At 38.6% G+C, this 19,862-nt stretch overlaps 1 protein-coding gene across 3 annotated transcripts in view; it reads left to right on the forward strand.

Moving 5' to 3' along the window:
* Positions 1 to 19,862, forward strand: part of LOC117406666 (trafficking protein particle complex subunit 10-like) — a 153,373-nt gene that overhangs the window by 64,090 nt on the left and 69,421 nt on the right. For 2 of the 3 annotated variants that reach the window (XM_034010877.2, XM_059028753.1), the window contains 3 exons: positions 6,591 to 6,786; positions 7,438 to 7,549; positions 16,051 to 16,298. In XM_034010877.2, the coding sequence (XP_033866768.2) occupies positions 6,591 to 6,786; positions 7,438 to 7,549; positions 16,051 to 16,298 (556 nt within the window). The remainder of the gene's footprint in view (positions 1 to 6,590; positions 6,787 to 7,437; positions 7,550 to 16,050; positions 16,299 to 19,862) is intronic. The other variant, XM_059028754.1, reaches the window with a different exon arrangement.

The raw sequence follows: 19,862 nt of genomic DNA on the forward strand, positions 1-19,862 counted from the left end.
TATCAGAAATTCACTGTGTGATGAAATATTCTGTCCTTTGCTTCTAGTCTACACTCATTCCCAGCACATGCCACCACTGTTTACAAGTTGCCTACCATCAAACAGGCAGATATATCAGACTGATATGACAGAAAGACTGATTGATAACAAAAAAGAATGACAGAATAACTTAATACCACTTCATTTACCAAAATGAAAATAGTACGCTGTGTAGCGGCAATCTAGAAATATGTCTGTATAAACCTACACAAAGGGGAAATAGCCTACATAAATATAATGTTTTTGTGTAAAAGATAAAAGATAAATACATGATATGAAATCAAATTAACTGAAGCACAATCTCATAAATGCATCATTGGCGGTGTTTACATGCAAGTTTTAATCGCGCTACTATAGTGCATTCATGACGTGTCACGCGCAAATGACGCATGATTGTGCTCGTTCCAAAAGTGCACGGCAAAAAAAGTGTGTGACTCAAGTGTCATTACACTTTGGTAAAGCACGGTAAAGTGCGCGCTAATTGGCCTCATTAGTCCCATAGCAACAAACTCCACAGTTGTGCAAAATACTTAACGATAGATTTTCATGAAATAACACGATACCTCCTCCACTTCCCCTATGTAAAAGAACGCTCTTCTCTGGGATACGGTCTTTCTGTCCTCCTCTGTAGCGTAAGTAAGATTTTCCTTATCCCAGTCTTACTAATACAAATCAGTTCAATATCCATCCATCCATTATTATCAATCCGCTTCTCCTGCGGCTAAATAATATATAAATTGCATATAGAGATGTTGATTTATACCAGTATTTATTCATTTCAGCGTATTAATACTACGAATAATGTAGCTTTTTTCCCGCAGGATGTTTCAAGCTTCCACCCCTTCTGACAGCACGCAACACCAGGTTGACCAATTGTGAATTGTTTCACAGTCTCTGTTTTACATGTGAATCCTAAGAATAATTTCTGGAAAATAATAACATACCGCACATACGCACACTTCGCCTCAGCCACGCGTAAAAGTGCTTTATCTCCCCCAACTACAGTAGCTAGAGCGTCCAAACCAACTTTAATGTGAAGAAAACCAATTGTGAATTGTTTCACAAGCTCTCCTTTACATGTGAATCAAACAAATAAATTGTGAAAAACAATAACATACCGCATATACGCACACAGCCTACCTGACACGCGTAAAATGGCTTTATCTCCTCAACCACAGCAGCTACAGCGCTCAAACCAACTTTAATTTAAAGGATGCCAAATGTGAATTGTTTCACAGTCTGTGTTTTACCTGTGAAGCCTAAGAAGAATTTGTGAATACAATAACATATCGCATATACACACCACCTTCCCTTGATATCCCCAACCACAGCAGCTAGCATTTTCAAAACAACTTTAATTTAAAGAAGACCAGTTGTGAATTGTTTCACAGCTTCTGTTTTACATGTGAATCCTAATAATAATTTGTGAAAAAAACAAATGGTTGGGGATATCAAGCCATTTTACGCATGTCAGGCTAAGTGTGTGCGCATATGAGATATGTTTTGTTTTTCACATATTATTGGATTCACATCTAAAACAAAAGCTGTGAATCAATTCACAACTGTTCTTCTAAATTAAAGTTGGTTTTTTGAACTGTAGCTGCTGATCCAGGAGCATCGTCTGATGCGCCTGGAGTACAGAAGGATGTACCGTCTGATTGCACGCACCACTGCCAGGCAGGATCAGCAATACAGCCACCTTTTGGAAAGGCTGGACCATGCTGATCAACGGCACCAAGAGGTGGTTGCGTTGCACGCCGAATTTCTGCGCACAATAACAAGAGAACTGCAGGTGCCTCTCCCAGCTCCTGCTTTGCGCAGTCCTGCCGAATCAGCGGTCCGAGAAGTTTGTACAGAGCAATACCCACTCGCTTCTGCAGCGCACAGGTGTACGGACATGTATTGGTGACGGCTCCATGTCCATCCGTACAAGTTCCACCAGTTGGTCAAACGTAGGTCGGATGACCCGAAATGTTTAAATCCATTGTTCGTCAGAGAACGACTCGTGAAGCACAACCTCCTCCCACCAAACAGAGGGATGATGATGCGCCCGCATTCGTCTTTCCTGCCGATGCTCAAATAGAGGTCTGTACATAGGGACGAAGTGGATGACGGTGTCTGCTGGAAAGAAAGCTCTAGATAAGAAAGCAATAGATGCACGATTCCTTTCCTGCAAACCCATTGCATGGGACTGAAGGAGTTCTTCCCATACAAGACTTAATCTAGCCAGTGTTTGTCTGCGTCTTCTCCAGTCATCCATTTCTGTCACAACTATGTTGTAAGTAGGCCTATGATTTTATATACCCTTATGACTAATTAACAAATACACACAAATTATGTATTTAATATATTAACAGCATTTGTGTAAGTTTCCACATTTTCTGCATAATTAATTTTAATATTTCAACAAAGTACCTGTGTTTGAAACCAACACATCATGAGTTGTTTTTAATATATTTGTTCCACATTAACGCATATTTGTGATTATTGAACGCATAATCCTTTTGTTTAGCACATTAACAGTTACGCAGTTGGCTAAGACTAATATATATGGGTGTGTGAAAGGACATCCGTAGCCTAAGAAGCATAAAAGCAGTAATGGGAATTGGTGAGTGCTGTCAGTTTTTGTAAACATGATACTTCTACCATTTCTAGAACAACTAATTCTAAACAATAATAGTAATAACTATTATTATTTTCTTCTTCTTGGCAACATGAACCGTTTTAACTGCAAGCGTTTTGCATTCTAGACAGATGGGGGTAACCTTCTCTTCATCTCTGCCTAGTGCGTAAAGCCTCATGTAAACCCCTATGCATTATTTGAACTATATCCTTTATCGCACAGCATCTCTTTTCAGCGCGTTTGGTGATATTTAAATAAACCCGCCCATAATTATTAATGAGGTCATTTGCATTTGGACAACTAAATTCTCTCTCTAAAATAAACTCATGTAAACGTGGAAGCAGAACTGTCATGACCAAAAAAGCGCGAGAGATCTATTGTCACGCATTTCAGTTTCTGCTTGAAAACTGCCCCATTGTATTACAGACTAAAAGTGCAAATGCAGTGGAAGTGACTATTTAAGAACACAGTATATATACAGTTCCGGCAATGTTAAATCAGATTTTTTTTTACCCGAATTGAAGTCAAAGTAGATGCTAGTAGATAGTCAGAGGTGAAAGTAATTTTAATTTCTTACCTTTGCAGTGTTATTTTCAGGTACGTGTTAAAAAGTGGTACTCAGCGCACTGCACTTGCGCATGCCTAAACAACTTCCGCTAAGAAAGCAGGGATCATATTTTCCAGTCTTATGTCATTTGTAAAGTAATTTAACATATTTTTCCATCATTAAGAAAATAGTATGGAAATATTTATCATTATGCAATACATTGGGTCTTGTACATTTTTTTTTTTACTTGTGTAACTTTGCGGTGGACTTCTCATGAATTGTTTTTTCTTTTCAAAGCAATTAGTTGTCTGTTTCCAGTTTAAGTTTGCAAAAAAATAATGCATAATTAATGGTAAATGTAACTTTTTTTGACAATAGGAAAACACCCATCAGATTGCACATGTACCAAAATATTGACAGTGCACAATTTGTAATCAGATAGTGTACCACTGACATTACACAAGTCAAGTTTGTATGCATACCACATTCTGAAAACATACCATTTTCTAACACTACAGCGGCTTGATAGTCCAGATCACAGCTTCTTCTATCAAAGTGAAAAACAACATCCACAAACTTGAACTTAAAGCTTCAGGTACATTCAAACAGTAATTCCAATTCCAAAAGAAAAGAAGATAGTGACAGACAAGTTGAAAAAGAAATGCAAATAGAATAATCTAGCTAGAAAAAAATTCATCTAACCTTTTTTTTTTGTATTTTTATTTTGTTTTTTGTGCATTTTTCCTGAGGGATATCAGACAATGTCCGTTATGTAAACTGTTGCCCCACTACTACCACTACTTGAATGAAAATTGATTTGAGTTTGTTTTAAGGACTTGTGACTTGGAGTCGAATGATAGTGACTTGACCCTCGGGACTCGGGCATGGACACGGACTCGAGGTCTGAGGACTTGATTAAAAGTCTGGTGTGTATGTACACACACAGTGCTCCCCATTTATAACGCTGCAGTCAGGAGCCATAGGGACTGTGCTGTTTGTGTTCCGCCATATAATAAGAATACTAGTGTTAGTGGAATGTCATTATGTGGCAAATGCGAGCCATGACCGTACTGCCTTATAATGTAATAACATGAGGTTTACTTGTGCCTTTGTGTAGTTGAACAAGCAAACAAAAACTGAAATTTAACTTTCAAACACTTCAAATAAAACAAATGTGGAAATGCCATTGTAAAATGAAGGGGGGAAAAAAAGTCACCGTTTTGGTTCTCGTTTATTACATTACAAACAACAACAGAGTCGCAACAAAAAATATGTAATATATATACAATCTATATAAAAATCAATACACAACATTTCCAGCAAGTTGGGCACTGTTTAACCCTTTCCGACGTAAAAAACAGGTCTCTAGTAATTTTTTCTCTGGAAAAAGCCGAGAAAACCATTCAATGGCTGAGTGAGACCGATAGGAGCCGAAAACAAAAGGGGCGGATCTGAGCAATACACATAGCCCCGGCACCACAGAGATAACATGGACATAAACAAACAAGATAGCTGCTCCTGCATCCAGCGCTCAAAGAATATCACAGACATTTGCAGAGCTTTTTAAGATGCTATAGTAATAAAATAATGACTTGGAGTTTGGTGATAAAATGAGTGATCAGGAGATGATTTATCGGTATGCACTACTATGAAGAGGTATGTGAAAAATACAGCGAACAAGGGGTGGGACGGGGCTGGAGATGCAGTACTGAGTGTCCTGTTGATATGCAGTGCCTTTTAAACCTGTTTGACTGTGAAAAAAAATGCTTTTAAACAGCGCGTGTGAAAATAAATTGGACCTGACGCGCTGAATAAATGGACCGTAAAGGGTTAAGCAAGGCATTTCAATTGTAAGTCGCCCTGGACAAGGGCGTCTGCTAATAAATAAATAATAATAATAATTTCAGAATGACATGCTTGCCTTTTTTCTGCCCCATGAGATTCTGACTAAAGTCAGAATCTCTAAAGTCCAAAGCATCAACAGTCCAAAGCACCTTTGACCATTGTTCCATAGTCCAATTTCTGTGTTCTTGTGCCTTTTAGTTACTGGAACACATCCTTTAAGTCCTGATTTCAAGAGTGACCTTCATACTGTTGATTTGATGGACAATGACACCTGTGCCTTCTGCCAGTTCTATTGTCAGTTCAACGCTTGTCTTCTTTCTATTCCTTAAGGATATTATCTTCAAGTATTGCTCATTCTTGTTAGACAGCTTTTTGGGTCTTCCAGTCCTGGGTTTGCCAATTACAGATGATGTTTCTCTTTACTTGTTGATTATGCATAAGATACCACACCTTTTTTATTTTTAAATCTAAAAATACATTTGACCACCTGAAGATTAGTTCTCTCTTTTCTCAGCATTGGTACTTTGATACTACTGAGTCTGTATACGCATCAAGCGTATTTGACTAGTCCCTAAATACTCTTTTCCTTCTGATTTATCTACCATATTGACGGCCAGCTAGTTTTATGAGCAGCGTGGGATGTCTTAAAACAGGACTGGCGATGAAAATTGTTACTTGCAGTTACTGTCTGGCTGTTGCAAGTTTCAGTGAAATTCGTCAGTGTCTCAGCGTGCAAAAGGTTTATGAAACTCAAATTTTAATCTGCAAGGTGCCTGCAATTCAACGCAAATCTCTTTTTATGAAATTTTGTGAGTGAGTGTAGTATGTTTGTTACTTCTACCTCCACCTGCACACATTGGTCCCTACCTTCACCATCCACAAGGGACCAATCTGTGCAGGTGGAGGCAGACAGATGACACCAGAGGTAGAATAAAGTGCTCTCATGTTTGTTTATTTTAACACACTCGATGCACAGTTCCAAAAAGTAACAAAAATAATACTTTCACTCGAAAATATAAACAAACAAAAAACCTTGCCATGATAGGCACTAACTAAACAATGAACTTCCCCACCCAACGAGGAGTCCCGTCACCATTTTGTTTTGGAGGTAAACATGCAAAAGAAAACAAGAAAGCGCTCAGACAGACCTTTTTCCAAAAGTCTCCTGAAAACAATCACCTCCTCAAACATTCAGTCTTCTCTCCTAAAACTCCCTCTCCCTAAACAAAGGATTCGGCTCTCCTTTTATAGCATGTGCCCTCTGATTTAGATTTTACCCCATCCCTGCCAAACAAATTCAAAATATATCATTTGTATTCACCCAGTTTCAACAAAAACTTTCTACCCGTGCAGGGCTTCTGCCGTGTCACAATATATAATTAAACCCCTGTGGGACCTGGAGAAATGTTAGTTATATCAGAGTGTTCACAATAATAGGGTTTGGCAATTTGCTGCATTAGAATAATGAAGAAATGCTCATTCACAAAGTTCATTGAACTTCATTTACCCCCTATTTTATGTTTTAATCTTCCATAGATGTGTGGTTCTATCTGATCCTTTGAAAGACTCTTCCCGCTCTCAGGAATCCTGGAGTGCATTCCTAACAAAACTCAGGACGCTGCTACTCATGTCCTTTACTAAGAACCTGGGCAAATTTGAAGATGACATGCGAACACTGCGGGAAAAACGGACTGAGCCAGGCTGGAGCTTCTGTGAATACTTCATGGTCCAGGTGCAATAGAAATGTTTACACCTTGCTCGTTTACACTGAGTCAAGATTCAACATCCATTTCCAGTAGACCCACTGTTGCTTAATATATTTACACAAAACACATTTTCTGAATGGATAAAATTTGTTTTAATCTTATAGCTCTAGCAATAAACAAATTAGTGTCAGGTAGTAGCAGTTAACCAAGGAGTTAAACTGTCTTGTGTTACATTTGTTTCTTTTGAAAAGAACCCTTTCATCACCTCATGCAGATAAATATCTCTGCTGATGGGCATATAGTGAAGGTGCCAGTACACTTACACAGTTACTGTATTCTAAAGAAGTACTCATCCAATTTTGTTGAAAACTTATATACACGTTGCATAGGTCCAGATCTTTAGCATATCAGAAGTTAGGGTGCACTCTTTTGCAGTAAATGTAGCTTCTGACTGGAAATGAGATTTGATAAAAGTTATTCCACTTGCTGGGAATGTAGGTCATGGTGAAATACTTCATTGTTCTGACTTGGTTGGCAGCGCATTCTTCATAACCAATGTATACACAGTGCTGAGGCTATAGGTTAGTGTGACACCATTTGAGTATGCTCCTAATGTACCTGATGGCTATCTGTGGGTTAAATAAGCAAATATTTTGTTGGATATTTCTTTTTTTAAGGAAGAGCTAGCGTTTGTGTTTGAGATGCTGCAACAATTTGAAGATGCCCTGGTGCAGTATGATGAATTGGATGCTCTGTTTACACAATACGTCGTTAATTTTGGTGCCGGAGGTAATGTTCTGTTTTCTACATTGCTTTTTGATCAAATGAATGGATGAAAATATTTAACAACTGAAAAATTAACAGATTACTAAAGTACATAAAATAATTCCAGTAAATCTTATCTGATATCCATTACCTACACTTCACTGCTCTCACATTTTCCTAGATGAAAGAAGCACTATTATGTTAATTGTGTTGTGATTTTTAATGGAATTTGTCTGTAGCATTTATAAACAATAAAATTGAACGTAAAGCACTTTTTTCCCATGCTATACTTCCCGGTAATGGAACGCATCCGACACACTTCTGAAAGTTCGAGTCCTTGTAGGAAAAAACGATGTATTAACAAAAACATTCAAAGTGTTTGTTATTTATTTTCTTAAAAAAAAAAAAAACTTCCTGACCCTAGATACATTGGCTTGCATTTACCAGTCACTAGTTTTCTTATGACTGACATATTTTCAATTTTGATATAATTCCTTCATATGATTTTATGAAGTTGACCAGAAGTACAGCAATGATGTATCAAGATTCTTCTCCAACAACTTAAAAACTTCAGCATAATGTGTGCATTTTTCATATAGGAAAATCTGAGACCAAGACATTTTAGTATTATATATGTTCGCTAAGATTGATTGGAATTATTTTGTTAGCACCATGTATTTTAATTGATAACTGTAAAATATATTTTACATAATCATATTTAGAATTATACACAGTATATTATGTCTTTTGGGAAAAGCCAGTGCTCCATTGGATTTTCCCCTTTGTAAATTATATAGTGTCTAATAAAGCAGTAACTCTTTCTTATAGAGCTTGGAACAAAATAGTACTTTTTTAAAATGTCATCTTTTCCACCCCTGTCAAGCTCTGGACTATTTGTCAAGTAGATAGGTACCACAACAGAACATCAGATATGTCTGAAATGTACATTACTTAACAATAACAAATGATGTGCTGGTTTTATCTGATGAAAAATATTGTCAATTGTTTGTAATTAATAGTTTTTATATGTAAATTAAATTTCAATTACGGTTTTTTGCATTGTACCCTGGTAAGTAAACATCACACAGTTCATGCCTGGCTTCCACTGCCAGTATTTCTTTTTGTGTGTTCATCCTGCTTCAATTTCTTAAACAGAGTCATCCTGTAGGCATTACAATGGAGATTATACATTTTAAAAATGAAACCGTAACATATCCAGAGACACACATTAATTATGTAACTATAAATAAAATGATAAAGAAAGGTAAAGCCACATATGTCCTCCCCTGCGGAAAAGAAGATGATTCACCGTTCCAGGTGATCGGCAGATGAAAAAGATCTGGGCAGCTGTTTGCCACCATGGAACTGTATTCAGTGAATTACTGTGGGAATATTCTGTGCCACCTGCCCTGCCTGTTCCCTTGGGGCCCCATGGGTCTGCGAATGCAGATTGGCCACAGGAAGACATACAGTCCATCACCGCCTCTGAGGAGGTGGGCGAACAGGAGCTGGCATATTAAAACTTAGTCTGTCTTTCACAGAGAATAGATCTCAGTATTATGCTTTGTGATTTCTACCCCTGATGTTTTATTATTATTATTATTATTTGTTTATTTAGCAGACGCCTTTATCCAAGGCGACTTACAGAGACTAGGGTGTGTGAACTATGCATCAGCTGTAGAGTCACTTACAATTACGTCTCACCCGAAAGACGGAGCACAAGGAGGTTAAGTGACTTGCTCAGGGTCACACAATGAGTCAGTGGCTGCGGTGGGATTTGAACCAGGGACCTCCTGGTTACAAGCCCTTTTCTTTCCCTTTCAAGTACGAAATGTAACCATTACTGAATGGGTATTTACCTTCTAAAGACGCGAATCCTAAATATTGATATACCAAAGCTGCTCTTAGAGCCTGTGATGCAGTCGTGACTCCCCCCGAAGGATGAAAAGGACTGCGCTGAAAGATCTCTGTGCCATTTTTCCTTTCAAGACTGACCTGATCGGATAGCCTTGTTTAGATAAGTACAATCTTGCAGCAAGAGCAGCTGTTGGGCTCAGCAGCACTGCGCAGGACCGAGATACTCGCTTCAGTTGTTGTTGCTTGCAATTTCAGCCACGCTATCTTCATGCTGTTTTGGTGACAGCTTTTAGCATCACCATTGCGAAGGCATTTAGTCCATTCTAACAAGCAGGCTTCCCTAAGTCTTGTGTGTGGTACTGACTGAGTGGTTTTGCCAGTGGCTTTTACAGGTGGACATCTCTGTACATTGCCACCCGCTGTGACTGCGAACCAGTGGACCTGTAACGAACTGGGACCAACGTTACTGCACCGATAACAGTCCTGACCCGGTGCTAAAGCCACTGAACCAGTACTGAACCGACCCTGTACTGACCTGGTGTGAAAGTCACTGCACTGGTACCAAACCGACCTGGTGCTGGATCTTGGCCTGCTTGAGACAGGCCAAGATCATTGCAAAACAAAAGGAGAATCCATACTAATGGGGGATTTCAACTACCCCCATATAAAATGGGAAAACCCGGTGGGGAGCACGATGAACAAAATTGAAATGGTGGAAATGACAAATGACTGCTTTCTAACGCAATTTGTCAAGGCACTGACTAGAGGGGAGGCATGCCTTGATTTAGTCTTTTCAAATAACTAAGACAGAATAACTAAAACAGAGGTCAGAGAGCCATTGGCAAACTCAGACCACAACATGGTCTCATTTGAAGTGATTTTTAAAACCCCAAAAGTAATGACTTAAGCTAAGGTTTACAATTTTAGAAAAGCAAACTATGAAGGTATGAAACAGCGACTAACAGAAGTAGATTGGAGTAAAATAGAGAAAACATCCACAGAAAAAAGGATGGCTGTTTTTTTTTAAAATGTAGTACTTGAGGTGCAAAACAATTACATCCCAAAAGTAGACAAATCTAAATCTAAAACAAAATGGCCAAAATGGTTTAATAGATCAATTTAAAAAAATATTCAGCGAAAAAATGCACTTTACAGAGCATTTAAAAGGGACCAAAAACAAAGTACACAGAAAGAGTACTTGGAACTGCAAACACAAGTCAAAAAGGAAGTTAGAAAGGCCAAGAGAGAGATAGAAATCAATATTGCTAAGGAGGCTAAAACCAATTCCAAAATATTTTTCCAATATTATAACAGCAAGAGAACATTCAAAGAGGAGGTTAAATGTCTAAGAGACACAAATGGCAAAATCATAGATGAAGAAAAAAAAATAGCAAATATATTAAATGATTACTTTTCACAGGTTTTTACAAAGGAGGACACGGACAACATGCCCCACATGTCAACCTGTTCCTATCCAGTTTTAAATAACTTTAGCATAACAGAGGCAGAAGTGTCAAAGGGACTATGAGCTCTTAAAATAAACAAATCCCCTGGGCCGGATGAGATCCTCCCAATAGTACTCAAAGAAATGAAAGAGGTTATTTACAAACCGCTAACCAAGATCATGCAACAGTCTCTTGACACAGGGGTTGTACCGACAGACTGGAAAATTGCAAACGTAATACCGATCCACAAATAGGGAGACATAACCCAACCAGATAACTACAGACCAATAAGCCTGACTTCTATTATATGTAAACTTATGGAAACTATAATAAGATCCAAAATGGTATATGGTAACAATATCCTGGGAGACACTCAGCATGGTTTTAGGAAAGGGAGATCTTGTCTGACTAACCTGCTTGATTTTTTTCAGGATGAAACATCGACAATGGATAATTGCAAAGCATACGTCATGGTTTATTTAGATTTCCAGAAAGCTTTTGACAAAGTCCTGCATAAAAGATTAATTCTCAAACTGAACGCAGTAGGGATTCAAGGAAATGCATGCACATGGATTAGGGAGTGGTTAACATGTAGAAAACAGAATGTACTGATTAGAGGAGAAACCTCAAAAAGGAGTGAGGTAACCAGTGATGTACCACAGGGATCACTATTAGGTCCTCTGCTATTCCTAATCTACATTAATGATTTAGATTCTGGTATAGTAAGCATTGTTAAATTTACAGATGACACAAAACTAGGAGGAGTGGCAAACACTGTTGCAGCAGCAGAAGTCATTCAAAATGATCTAGACAGCATTCAGAACTGGGCAGACACATGGCAAATTACATTTAATAGAGAAAAGTGTAAAGTACTGCACGCAGGCAATAAAAATGTGCATTATAAATATCATATGGGAGATACTGAAATTGAAGAAGGAATCTATGAAAAAGACATAGGCGTTTATGTTGACTCAGAAATGTCTTCATCTAGACAATGTGGGGAAGCTATGAAAAAGGCCAACAAGATGCTTGGATATATTGTGAGAAGTGTTGAATTTAAATCAAGGGAAGTAATGTTAAAACTTTACAATGCACTGGTAAGACCTCACCTAGAATATTGTGTTCAGTTCTGGTCACCTAGTTACAAAAAGGATATTGCTGCTCTAGAAAGAGTGCAAAGAAGAGCAACCAGAATTATCCCGGGTTTAAAAGGCATGTCTTATGCAGACAGGCTAAAATAATTGAATCTATTCAGTCTTGAACAAAGAAGACTATGCGGTGATATGATTCAAGCATTCAGAAACCTAAAAGGTATAGACACTGTTGACCCAGGGGACTTTTATGACCTGAAAAAAGAAACAAGGACCAGGGGTCACAAATGGAGATTAGATAAAGGGGCATTCAGAACAGAAAATATGAGGCACAATAAGCTACTAACAACCAAACGAGCAATATGGGCTGAATGGCCTCCTCTTGTTTGTAAACTTTCTTCTTCTTCTTTTTCTTCTTCTTCTTGAACTGCCCATGATCCAAAGTATACCACCTCAACTGTGAAACATGGTGGAGGTAGTGTTAGGCTTAGGCATGTATGGCTGCAACTGGAACTGGCTCACTTGTCTTCATTGATGATGTGACTGCTGACGTCAGCAGCAGGATGAATTCTGAAGTGTACAGAAACATCTTGTCTGCTCAGATACAACCAAATGCCTCCAAACTCATTGGACAGCGCTTCATCATGCAGCAGGACAGTGACCCCAAACACACTGCCATAGCAACCAAGGAGTTTTTCAGGGCCAAAAAGTGGAAAATTCTTGACTGGCCAAGTCAATCACCCGATCTAAATCCAATTAAGCATGCATTTCACATGCTGAAGACAAGACTAAAGGCAAAAAGCCCACGAAACAAGCAGGAACTGAAGATGGCTGCAGTACAGGCCTGGTACAGCATCACCAGGGAAGATACCCAGCGTCTGGTGATGTCTACGGGTCGCAGACTTCAGGCAATCATTGCATGAAAAGGATATGCAACCTAAAGTACTAAACATGACTATTCTATTGTACATAATGTTAATCTGTCCAAATACTTTTGGTACCCTAAAATGGGGGGACTATGTACAAAATGTGCTGTAATTTCTAAACGGGTCATCCGATATGGATAAAAATACCCTCAAATTAAAGCTGACAGTCTGCACTTTAACCACATAGTAATTGTATCATTTCAAATCCAAAGTGCTGGAATACAGAGCCAAAACAACAAAAAATGTGTCACTGTCCAAATACTTTTGGAGTTCACTGTAGATCATAGCATTCTTCTTGACCGCCATCAGAAGTATGCTGGGATCTCTCCTGGCTGTCCTCTTACCTATCTGGACGCATGCAGTCTGTTTTCAATGATGGAAGCAGTGCTGACCCTAACCCGGTCACTTGCGGTGTCCCTCAAAGGTCTGCTCTTGGGCCTCTTCTCTTTAGCATCTACATGCTTCCCTTTGGTCACCTCATCTGCCAACACAGCCTCATAAGAACATAAGAACATAAGAACATAAGAACGTTTACAAACGAGAGGAGGCCATTCAGCCCATCTTGCTCGCTTGGTTGTTAGTAGCTTATTGATCCCAGAATTTAATCAAGCAGCTTCTTGAAGGATCCCAGGGTGTCAGCTTCAACAACACTACTGTGGAGTTGGTTCCATACCCTCACAATTCTCTGTGTAAAAAAGTGCCTCCTATTTTCTGTTCTGAATGCCCCTTTATCTAATCTCCATTTGTGACCCCTGGTCCTTGTTTCTTTTTTCAGGTCAAAAAAGTCCCCTGAGTCGACATTGTCTATACCTTTTAGGATTTTGAATGTTTGAATCAGATCGCCGCGTAGTCTTCTTTGTTCAAGACTGAATAGATTCAATTCTTTTAGCCTGTCTGCATACGACATGCCTTTTAAACCTGGGATAATTCTGGTTGCTCTTCTTTTCAGTCTTTCTAGAGCAGCAATATCCTTTTTGTAACGAGGTGACCAGAACTGAACACAATATTCTAGGTGAGGTCTTACTAATGCATTCTAAAGTTTTAACATTACTTCCCTTGATTTAATTCAACACTTCTCACAATATATCCGAGCATCTTGTTGGCCTTTTTTTTACAGCTTCCCCACATTGTCTAGATGAAGACATTTCTGAGTCCACATAAACTCCTAGGTCTTTTTCATAGTTCCCTCCTTCAATTTCACTATCTCCCATATGATATTTATAATGCACATTTTTATTGCCTGCATGCAATACTTTACACTTTTCTCTATTAAATGTAATTTGCCATGTGTCTGCCCAGTTCTGAATGCTGTCTAGATCATTTTGAATGACCTTTGCTGCTGCAACAGTGTTTGCCACTCCTCCTATTTTTGTGTCATCTGCAAATTTAACAAGTTTGCTTACTATACCAGAATCTAAATCATTAATGTAGATTAGGAATAGCAGAGGACCTAATAGTGATCCCTGTGGTACACCACTGGTTACCTCGTTCCATGTTGAGGTTTCTCTCCTGATCAGTACATTCTGTTTTCTACATGTTAACCACTCCCTAATTCATGTGCATGCATTTCCTTGAATCCCTACTGCGTTCAGTTTGAGAATTAATCTTTTATGCGTGACTTTGTCAAAAGCTTTCTGGAAATCTAAATAAACCATGTCGTATGCTTTGCAATTATCCATTGTCGATGTTGCTTCCTCAAAAAAAATCAAGCAGGTTAGTTACACAATCTCCCTTTCCTAAAACCATGCTGGCTGTCTCCCAGGATATTGTTACCATATAGGTAATTTTCCATTTTAGATCTTATCATAGTTTCCATAAGTTTACATATAATAGAAGTCAGGCTTATTGGTCCGTAGTTACCTGGTTGGGTTTTGTCTCCCTTTTTGTGGATCGGTATTATGTTTCACTCCTATGTAGATGACACCCAGCTCTACCTAAACTAGACCCTGGATGTCCCTCTGCCATGATCCGGCTCTCAGCTTGCATCCAAGACATTGAGGCCTGGATGTCTGCCAGTTTTCTTCAGCTCAACACTAAATCTGAACAACTTCTAGTAGGATCGAAAACTCAACTCAAGAATCTCAATATTGCTTCCTTGAACCTTGGAAGCTTTTTGCTGCTGCCTTCCCCCACTGTACAAAGCCTTTCTCTTTTGATGCCCAAATCTCCTCTGTAGTCAAATCCTCCTTCTACCACCTCCGAAACATCTCAGTTGTCCATCCATACCTTTCCCTCCCGGATGCAGAGATACTCTGTAATGCATTCCTCTCCTCTCAACTCGATTACTGCAACTCTCTTTGGTGATCTTCTGTCATGCACCATAAATCGATTTGTAGCTCGTTCAAAATGCCGCTGCTAGGATCCTTATGAGATGTGAAAAATATCGCACAGATCCAAGCTGAGGTCCTCTGACTCAGAGCACCACACTCAGAGAGCACTCTTTTAGCTTCATGGCCCCGGCTTTCTGGAACTCTCTCCCAGCTTTAGTGCGTGCAGCTGCCACAGTCGTTTGCTTCAAGTCACCTCTCAAGACCCACTTGCTCTCTCTAGATTTCAATGGTTTTTAAGCCTGATATGTTATTAGTTGTTGTCTAAATTGTTATTTCAGGTTTTTCGCTCCATCTTATTCATATGGTTCTGTATGACACACGCATTCCACAATGTTTTGAATTCACATCCTAGCCCTGTATTTAATGTAATATGCCTATATTTAATGTATTTGCATTTTTTTTGTACTGTTTGTATTTAATGTACTATGCCCTGTATTTAACGTATTATGCATTGTTCCTCACTATCTTGTAAAGAGGTTTGTAATGGTTGTCCACTATGAAAGGCGCTATATAAAATAAACATTGATTGATTGATTGAATCAATCATTCTAAATTAAAACAAGAAGTGGCAGGGACAGGCAGTGTGCCTCCCCTGGAACAACTGCACGTCCCTCTAGGTTCACAGTTCGACTTTTATTCTCTCTCATACTTCATTTTTTTCTCTTGTCTAATTTCCAGTACAATAAATTATTGAGACACAAAAAATGATCAATACTTGTTTCAAACCTACGCTTTACTGAATCCTGCTGTAAGTAAGGCTTTTTGGGGATTGACTGGTCCATTACAGATGTGCCTTTTAATTATGTTATCCACCTCACAGAGTGCTAGATAAAACATGCTGTGTTAATGACTTTCTGTCATTGGTTGTTTTTCCAGACGGAGCCAACTGGCTGACTTCTTTCTGCCAGCCGGTGCACAGCTGGAATGGTCTGGTGCTACGCAAGCCCATCGATATGGAGAAGAGGGACCTGATCCAGAAAAGCAAGGCCACCTTGCTGGACATGCGCAGCTACTTGTTCTCACGGCAGTGCACCCTGCTCATCTTCCTGCAGCGCCCCTGGGAGGTCACCCAGCGTGCCCTGGAGCTGCTCCACAACTGTGTCCAGGAGCTCCATCTATTAGAGGTAGCAGACTCATCGTCTTCCAATTAATGATCTTGCTGCTCTTCTCATTCATAGATTGTGTTCATTTACTTGAGATTTATTACAATATGGCCTTTTTTCAATTAGTTTACAAGATTAAACAACAAAATTGCAAAATAATACAAAAGCAATACAATATTTTTAACAGGAAGGTATTAAAAACTGAAAACCTTTTAAAGTGAAAACATCCACAACGTACTCTGACCTACGAAAATAATTAAAATCCTGTGGGGTAAGGGAGTTGTTGAATGTTTTACCCTACTAAACAACTGGGTGTGATAGAAAACTCCACAACAAATATCTCATCCAGTGGATTGGTAGTAAATTGATAAATTGTGTACCCCTGTCTAACTTCTAAGGAATATGTTGCCTTTTTAAATGGAGGCGATTATCTATCTAGATATTTAATAAACATTTTTGGATTGATATATTTTTACATGTTAATTTTGTTAAATGTAGGTCATGGTTATGTACTTTTTCATGATTCTGAAAGCTCTCATGTTGTAATTACATCTGTGACAGGGGACTAACCTTACCATCATACTCGAAGCAATACACAAGATAATCAGGACTTATCAAACACCGAAAACAATTCAACCAGCCTCTATTGCTGTTACTAAAATGCAGCCACGCCTAATAATAAATCAGTGTAAACACGCTCAATCAATATCACACATGCACACAGGTGGATGATAATTTTGAAACTCTAGTCAGACTGTAAAGCTGCTAAACAAAAATTAAATATTTATACACAGTGGTTTAGAGATAATGTAGAGTACTGCTCAATAATAAATTCAAGATCATTATTTTCTTTTACTTTCTTTAATTTTGTGCATGACCTTCAGAAGTACTCCCAGGGTACTGTTGCTATCTGCAAATGTGCACAGCATGCTATGTCTCTTTAAATGTGTATCTTTAAATAGAGGGTTAGTCTAACAGGGTAAAGCTGCAGACTGCGGGCTCATCCAGCGTACATCATTGTACCTCACTCATCGTACCCCTGTGTGTGCAGCTTTTAATTGTGTCATAATGAAGCTGAGCTTGAGGATAGCTCATCCAGCACCCTGGTCCCATGACAATATTATCAGTCATTCAATCGATCTTTAGTTGCCACAGAGTGCTTCACATGGGCGAAATAGATATATATACATAGTAGTAAGCATTAGAAACAGACCAACAAATTAGTAAATACAGTAAAATACAGAAGTACGATAAAATAATAAAAACAATAAAACATACAGTAAAAAGGCTACGGTAGAGAGTCAATTATCTGAACTAATTGGGACCGATACTAGTTCACATAATCGATTTGTATGGATAATCGAACAGGTAATAATAACAATAAAGTTAACATACACAAGTAGTGTGGGCAGCAGTGTGGAGTAGTGGTTAGGGCTCTGGACTCTTGACCGGAGGGTCCTGGGTTCAATCCCAGGTGGGGGACACTGCTGCTGTACCCTTGAGCAAGGTACTTTACCTAGATTGCTCCAGTAAAAAAAAATCCAACTGTATAAATGGGTAATTGTATGTAAAAATAATGTGATATCTTGTAACAATTCTAAATCACCCTGGATAAGGGTGTCTGCTAAGAAACAAGTACTTAGTACACAAGTACCTACTGATATATAGCTAGTAACATTAAGCGTACAACATTCAGTCTTGAACAAAGAAGACTACGAGCGATCTGATTCAAACATTCAAAATTCTAAAGGTATTGATAATGTCGACCCAGGGGACTTTTTTGACCTAAAAAAAGAAACAAGGATAAGGGGTCACAAATGGGGATTAGATAAAGGGGCATTCAGAACAGAAAATAGGAGACATTTTTTACACAGAGAATTGTGAGGGTCTGGAACCAACTCCCTAGTAATGTTAAAGCTGACACCCTGGGATCCTTCAAGAAGCTGCTTGATGAGATTCTGGGAACAATAAGCTACTAACAACCAAACGAGCAAGATGGGCTGAATGGCCTCCTCTCGTTTGTAAACTTTCTTATGTTCTTAAGTAGCCCATTGACAAATTGACTTGCTGTTTACTTCCTTGGTTATTTATTATGTCTGTTTAATGTAAGTTATTGCTAGCCATTTACTTTATCAATTATAACCAGTTAATACACAAAGGAGAAAAAAGAACGCACATACTGAATTAGATGCTACGGTTGCCTTTCTTTTTTATATTAGGTATTTCCCGATGACTTTTAAAATGTTGGTTACACAGTTGAATAAGTCTGTTTCATTATCGTCCTCCTTGCTCACAGTATTTAAACCTTAGGATTCCGACAGTCGCGGAAGAAAATGGGAACTCAGGGATTCTTAAGAACATAAGTACATCTTGCTCATTTGGTTGCTAGTAGCTTATTGATCCCAGAATCTCATCAAGCAGCTTCTTGAAGGACCCCAGGGTGTCAGCTTCAACAACATTACTGGGGAGTTGGTTCCAGACCCTCACAATTCTCTGTGTAAAAAAGTGCCTGTCTGCATACGACATTCCTTTTAAACCCGGGATAATTCTGGTTGCTGTTCTTTGCACTCTTTCTAGAGCAGCAATATCCTTTTTGTAACAAGGTGACCAGAACTGAACACAATATTTTAGATGAGGTCGTACTAATGCATTGTAAAGTTTTAACATTACTTCCCTTGATTTAAATTCAACACTTCTCACAATATATCCGAGCATCTTGTTGGCCTTTTTTATAGCTTCCCCACATTGTCTAGAGGAAGACATTTCTGAGTCAACATAAACTCCTAGGTCTTTTTCATAGATTTCTTCTTCAATTTCAGTATCTCCCATATGATATTTATAATGCACATTTTTATTGCCTGCGTGCAGTACTTTACACTTTTCTCTATTAAATGTCATTTGCCATGTGTCTGCCCAGTTCTGAATGCTGTCTAGATCATTTTGAATGACCTTTGCTGCTGCAACAGTGTTTGCCACTCCTCCTATTTTTGTGTCGTCTGCAAATTTAACAAGTTTGCTTACTATACCAGAATCTAAATCATTAATGTAGATTAGGAATAGCAGAGGACCTAATAGTGATCCCTGTGGTACACCACAGGTTACCTCGCTCCATTTTGAGGTTTCTCCTCTAATCAGTACTTTCTGTTTTCTACCTGTTAACCACTCCCTAATCCATGTGCATGCATGTCCTTGAATCCTTACTGCGTTCAGTTTGAGAATTAATCTTTTATGCGGGACTTTGCCAAAAGCTTTCTGGAAATCTAAATAAACCATGTCGTATGCTTTGCAATTATCCATTGTCAATGTTGCATCCTGAAAAAAATCAAGCAGGTTAGTTAAACACGATCTCCCTTTCCTAAAACCATGCTGACTGTCTCCCAGGATATTGTTCCCATATAGGTAACTTTCCATTTTGGATCTTATTATAGTTTCCATAAGTTTATATATAATAGAAGTCAGGCTTATTGGTCTGTAGTTACCTGGTTTGGTTTTGTCTCCCTTTTTGTGGATCGGTATTACGTTTGCAATTTTCCAGTCTGTCGGTACAACCCCTGTGTCAAGAGACTGTTGCATGATCCTGGTTAG

Source organism: Acipenser ruthenus, chromosome 8, assembly GCF_902713425.1.
Source record: "Acipenser ruthenus chromosome 8, fAciRut3.2 maternal haplotype, whole genome shotgun sequence".
NCBI lineage: Eukaryota > Metazoa > Chordata > Actinopteri > Acipenseriformes > Acipenseridae > Acipenser > Acipenser ruthenus.